Source organism: Lagopus muta, chromosome 9, assembly GCF_023343835.1.
Source record: "Lagopus muta isolate bLagMut1 chromosome 9, bLagMut1 primary, whole genome shotgun sequence".
In the NCBI taxonomy this organism is placed as follows: Eukaryota; Metazoa; Chordata; class Aves; order Galliformes; family Phasianidae; genus Lagopus; species Lagopus muta.
Window position 1 is genome coordinate 22,509,000 of NC_064441.1, and position 6,377 is coordinate 22,515,376.

The window sequence follows — 6,377 nt, forward strand, 5'->3', positions numbered from 1 at the left end:
GGTGAATTAACAAGACAGACAGGACAGGCAATGCTTTTTTTTTTTTTTTTTTTTTTTTTTTTTAATACTTTTTCTGATAATAAAGTCCAGGATTGAAATGAACCAAAATTGAACAAAACAGTTAAAAACATTACAAAGAGATTAATCAAGCAGGTTCATTTCTTCTTAGAAACGCGTGCCATGCAAAACCTTTAGCAGAGTTTGAATGCTTTGAGTGCAATTTCCTGAAAAATGAGCCTCCTGAAAAATGTTTTTGGCAAGCACTGCTGTACATCCTGGGGCCCAAAAAGAAGGGCTTGGGGCCAACACCACCCTCTTCCCCCTCCCCCCCCCCCCTCCCCCCCCGTCCAATGCTGCCAGGAACACCAGATTCTCACCTAATGCACTGAGAAGATGCTTTCTGCATGAATCCTGTGTAACATCCACACTCTGATGCTTCCAGCACTCTTCTTATCAGCTACCAGCACCAGTTGCATGTTTGCAGAGTCCTCAGAGCTCATTAAGTCTGCCATTGGCCTCAGCTGGGGGAAGGTGAAGAGAGAATCCCTATAATGAGCCCTGTGGTCACAGATTAATGCACCTTTTCAGCATTTGGTCGGAGGCATTGCCTTTCATTTTAGCCAACGTATTGGTATCTTTTGAATGTAGAAAGGAAAAGTTTTGCATCCTTTTCTCCAAAATAATCGGTAGAAACAGGAAATGAGGAGCAGACTCATCATACTGCAATGAGTCTCTGAGATAGCAACCATGTAAACCAGTAAAACCATGGGGGTCTGGGTGAAGAGAGGCTAAAAAGGATGGTTTCTTAAAACACACCTCCACCATCTCAGCAAAAGCTAAATCCGCACTGACCTAAAAAATGAGCTTCAGAGTAATGCCACTGAAAATGGCCTATCTTAGCAATGAGGGATGTCACACATTCTATGCTAACGTTTTTCTTTAAGAAGAGTTTCTAAGTAACATTCACTTTTGGTTGCTCCTAACATTAACATCACCAATAGGCAGGCAGAAACGTAGGCATTTCAAGGCAAAACTTTCTACCTTGCATATGCAAAGAGTTAACATTTATTAAAAGTAGAAGCACGTCCTTTTCCTTAAAGGGTCACAAACTGCTTTAGGTAAAATCCAGGTGCAATATTTACATCCAACCCACAAGTATTGTACACCCAGAAGCTCAGTGTGCGTTGACTGCCCTGCACACACAGCTGCCCTGCATGCACAGCCCCCCAGCACAGCCAATGCGGAGCTGCCGCCGGCTCCAGCAACCCCGTGGGTTTGGAGCAGCCCTCCTTGTGCTGCGGCCTGGTGCTGAGATGTGTGCAGGAGGCAGCTCTACAAGCTGAGAAGTCAGGCAGGCGCTCCCTGCCCCGTGCTGCTCTGGGGTTTGGTTTTAGTTCTTGCTCCCGTTTGTGACTTCTCCCTCCCGCTGCACACAGCAGAGCAGAGGGTTGCTGCGTGCCTCGCTGGCTGCGCTGCCCTGTCAGCCTCCCAGCGTGCCGCCGGCTGGCACGGCAAGGAACCCGCTCCCTAAGGAACTGGGTCACGCCTTGCCGGCTCTGAATGGAGCGCTTTGCAGTCAGTGCACTCACAGGAGGAGAGCTGCCCATCCCCAGTCGCTGGAGCCGCTCCTGCTGACATCGGTTCTCTGATCCCAGCGCTCCCGTGAGAAGTGCATAGTGACGCATCCAGTCGGAAGCACCGCTGTGCCGCTGCCTGGTGCGAGGAAGGCCCTGCGTCACACGTTGAGGATCCGCGACGGCGCCTGGAAAACAGCAGAAGGGTTGGGGGAGAACCTGGTCTTCACCTCCGGGATCTGCTGAGATGAGAGGAGAGCAGCATTAGAGCAATGTAAGACGCAGCTTTCCGCACAGTGTGGGGGCTCTGAGCATCCTGCCTACCTCTGCCCCCTCTCCACAGATCCCCGCTGAGCAAACACCGTGCTGTGCCACTGCAGGTGTGGCACTGCTGGATGCCACTGCACTGGTGCTGGATGGAGGCAGGGAGCTGAGCAGCACGTCTGGACACCAGCCCTCGGGAGAAGTCCACCAGGGTGCCCAAAAACAGAGCTGTACCAAATGCTGGCTGTGCCAGCTACGAACCTGAAAGAGCCCTTGTGAGATATGAGCACCTTGGCTCCGGAAGCATGCAGAGATAATGAAAGTGATCAAAACTCTCACGTCTCTGGAGTCAAAATTTCACCCTATTGGGTGCACCTGTTGTACTAAGAATGAAGGACAGCCGGGTGCTCCGTGTCTGCATTAGAACCCAAAGGATTTGAGACAGGAGCAGTCGTAGCTGCGCGCTCAGCCCAGGACTGGGGGCATCTGCCCATAAAGAATGAAAGTCCTGCTGACTGCTGAGGATTCTGACAGCACCATCCAGCCAAAAAGGATGAGGCCATGGGGAAAAAGCTATTGATCTGTTTGTTGTTGTTGAGCTGCTCTGTTTTCCATTCCTCAGGGGATGCATCTGACGTGCTAAGGAGCAGAAGCGGCGTCCCAGCCAACCTGTCCTCCACTCAGCAGCAGGGCAGCCAGCACTCCAAGTCCTGCAGGCAGCTTGTCAGCAAAGCCAACCTGATCAGCAAAGCCACGGGCTTCAGGCAAGAGGGGAAGTCCAAAAGGCCAAGTGAAAACCAAGGGGAGTCTCACTGTCTCACTCCTGTTAGAAATGGTGGTTCCTTGTCACCTACTCAATTTTGTATGCCCCTCCTTAGCTGTCTGTGCCCTAGATGCTGTGGGGATCTCCAGCTGCAGCATGTGAGGTCTTTACACAGCCTGTAGCACAGTGCCCTAGGTAACATGTGTTTCCATCTGAGATTTCACTTTTCTCTCTCCCTTCTTTAAGAAGTGGGAGAGACTGTGGGGTTCCTCTGGGACCCCCTCATTGGGACCCTGTCAGTAGGCTGCAAGCACAGGAGGGCTGTATGCTTTAGAATCACAGAATCACCGAGGTTGGAAAAGACCTCCATGATCATCTGCTCCCACCATCCACCTACCAACAGTATCTCCCACTAAAACATGTTTTGCAGCCCCCCTCCTGACTTCACCAAGAACAGAGAACTGCCATTTCATGGTGGCTCTGCCCAGGACAGCTGCCAGCTTCCACATCTGCCACCAGTCCTCTGTTAGTGACCAGCAGGGATGGCAGGGCAGCCCTGCTGGCTGCCTTACAGCTGCCTGCTGCACAATGCCACTGCAGCACAGCACAGAGGTGCTCCTCCACAGGCGGTGCCCCTGCAGCCCCTGCTGCCAACCCCCCTCAGCCCACGCTGCTCAGAGCACAGGGGAAGCATGGGTGAGGTTTGCAAATGCTCTCTTTTGCCTGAGGTAAGTGTCCCACTTTCAGTGGGTATCGCTGCACATACCCAGCCTCTGCGGAGGCTGTACTTTGCCATCTGCTGATTAAACATTTCTTCCTCGCGTTCGCCAAGGCAAAGATTTGCTTTATGCACGCCTCGCTCTCAGGCTGGGTGCAGGCGGGCTGCAGGCTGCCCCCCTGGAAGCCAGGGCTGGGCAGCCAGCAGTGGGACACAGCTTTATTCTGCACACCTCGCTCCCGTAACAGATGAGACATTCCTGATGTGCATTTTTGGGCTTTACCCACACTGACTTTGGGATTAAATACGTGTTAATTACCTTATAGTCTGCCTTGTAACTTGTCTCCTGAACAAAATGGTCATCTGGGATAATGAAGCCTTGCTTTGTCTTTATGGGCTTGGATGGTTTCGCTCCAGTCCAAGGGCGATACTCTTGCCTGAAACAAGACAGTCGAGACAAAAGAGCCCATAAAACACAACAGATTCACCGATTGCCTCTGCTCAGAGCGGCTGCAAACCCAGAAGGCAGATTAGATATTGCTCACAGCGCTGAGCTTATCTAAACCGGGAATAAAAGAATGGAGCCTACAGGCCTGAAGCTCAAAAAGCCCAGAGATGCGCGGGGCTGATGGGCTGCCCTGACTTCTCTGTTACTCCTGGCTCACTGCCTGGCCTACGCTTCATTCCTAAGCACAGTTCCAACCTCACAGTGCTGCCCCTTGGCTGATTCATAGCGGTGCAGTGCAGCCCCAGGGTGCACCTCACCTGGAGACAGATCAGCAAATCAACTAAATTACTGTAGAAGATGAAGTTAGCATCTCTGCAGGCTGAGCAGTGCCCTGGGAGCACAGCCTTTCTGCAAGGAGCACCTGGCAGCACACCTGGGGTGCAGCAGCAGCAGGGTGACTCCACTCCTCATTAAGAAACAGAGAAGACAGCTCAGTTAGCAGAGCAGGGGTAGCTCCATGAGCTGGCCTTTCCTCCTCCACTGCACTCATCTGCTGACAGCTGGCACACCAGGGAAAGCTCAGCAGCACCTCTGAACGTTTCTCACCTTTTCCCCCTTCAGACTCAAAGCTGGGTGTGCAGCCTGGGATCCCTGCCAGCAGGGCAATGAGCTGGGATGGGAGCAGGAAAGGAAGAGAGGGGGTGGGAGAGATGGAGCCGGAGGGTACGACACGCATGTGGGAGTGAGGAGGAAGAAAGCTGAAGATGTGGCCGCTTCTGTCTCAGCCATCGCCATAGTGATGTCAGGCAGTGCTGGGAGCTGCTCATGCCTCAGGAAAAGGTGGCTCAGGGAGGTGGTTCTCCCATCTTCCCTTCCTTCCCTTTTTCCTCTATTGTAGGTTTGGGTTCCTCCTCACTTAATGCAGCAGCCCATGCTGGCACAGCTTCTCCCCACTGCACGCTGTCCTCACATGGCTCTGCCTCGCTCCCCTGACTGAGCCCTGCAGTGTGCAGTCAGCCCAGCCCCCAGCCCAGCCCCTGCACTCCCCAGACAGCATGGCAGGCCAGGGTCTGCAGGACTAACCTTCCCAGGCAGCAAGATACTTAAGGGCGTAAAGAGAACACCGAGCCTTGGTTAGAAGAGCTTGACTTCCGCTATTCGGGATAAGTGTGTTTCAATACCTTGCTGGATGAGGGATGAACCTCTGCAGGGGTGCCCACAGTTCTTCACAGTAGGAGTGCACCGCACTGTGCAGCCCCATCCCTCTGCCTATCCTGTGTGCCCCAGCTCCCCTTGCAGAGCACTGACTCATTTTGAGCCTGTACAGCTCCATGCGAAAAGCTGGGGACGTGGGGAATGCTCTGGAGAGCAGGCTGCCACACTGTCCTTCCATCCTTCAGGCAGATTTGCTCGTTCATAATTAAAAATATCCACCTTTACCTCTCTTTTGGCTCTGGGAAGACTCCCACAAAAGTCCCAAGAACGGTTATCAGGGTGTCTGCCTACTGCTAAATGCCCTGTAAGCCTGGTGGGTCAGCACGATGGGTGCGACGGGTCAGCCCGATGACCGCATCGCATAAGGGAAACACACAGGTCTGTTTGCAGCTCAGCTTCCTCCCGTTCCGGACAGTGAGCGCAGGACCAGCTGCGGCAGGACTCGCAGAGCGAAGTCTCACCGACGCAGCCCGAACGGCACAGGGCTTCACCGCCGTACCCGCGCGCCCCACCAGAGCTTTCCCGTCCCGCAGATCCCGCCTCCGCCACGACGTGGGGACCCGGCCGAGCCCGGCCGCCACCGCAGCCAACCAACACCAACGACCTACGGGCGGTGCGGAGCGGTTTCTCCCCGCGCTCGTCCGAGAGCACGGCGCGGCCCCGGCCCGACCGCCGCGGAGAGGCCGCCCTGGGCTCCGAGGGCTCCGCCGCGGCCGCTTCCCCGGCGCGGTGCCCGCCCGCAGTGCCCGCGCTCCGCCCCGCCGCCCCCGCGGCGCCGGTACCTGTAGGACGTGGTGGGGCCGCCGTCCGCCCGCGGGCGCCGCTCCGGGCGGCCGATGCCGGGCAGGGCGCGGACGGCGCGGGTCGGAGCGGGCGGAGGCGCTGTCGCTCGGTGGCCACCGCTGCCGGCGCTGACCCAGGGGCGGGCGGCGCGGCGCGGGAGGGGCCAGGCGCGGAAGTCCCGGCGGTACTGCGTCTCGGCCGCGAAGGGCTCCGGCGGGGAGCCGCGCGCGGGGCCGGGCCGCGGGCGGGGGGCGGCGGCGGGCGGGCGCGGCGGCGGCGGCGGCGACGGCGGGGCGGGCGCGTCCTCGTGCTCCTCGATGTCCGAGTAGTTGCGGATGGTGAGCGGCACGGCCAGGTCCGACCTGTCCAGCTGGCTCCAGAAGCGCGCCAGGCAGCACACGCGGCTGATGCACGGCCAGGCCATGGCCGCCCGCGGCCGCCCCTCCTCCTGCCGCCCCCTCCCCGCTCCGCCGCCCCCGCGCCGGGGATCGCGGCCGCACACGTGACCCCGGGGGGTGCCGGTCCGGGAGGGGGGGGGGGTTTGAGCGGAGCCCGGGGCCGCGGCGGGACGGCCGGGAGGGGCGGGCGGTGCGGCGGGACGCGCCAATGCCC

The 6,377-nt window shown here is 57.3% G+C and overlaps 1 protein-coding gene across 1 annotated transcript; it reads right to left on the reverse strand.

Annotated features, from left to right (window-relative positions):
- Window positions 1-340: 340 nt before the first annotated feature.
- MAP6D1 (MAP6 domain containing 1) lies at window positions 341-6,189 on the reverse strand. The gene is made up of 3 exons (XM_048955091.1): window positions 5,765-6,189; window positions 3,639-3,756; window positions 341-1,816 (listed from the first exon to the last, which is right to left on the reverse strand). The coding sequence occupies exons 1-3, from the start codon at window positions 6,187-6,189 to the stop codon at window positions 1,736-1,738; spliced, it is 624 nt and encodes a 207-aa protein (XP_048811048.1). The 3' UTR covers window positions 341-1,735.
- Window positions 6,190-6,377: the final 188 nt, after the last annotated feature.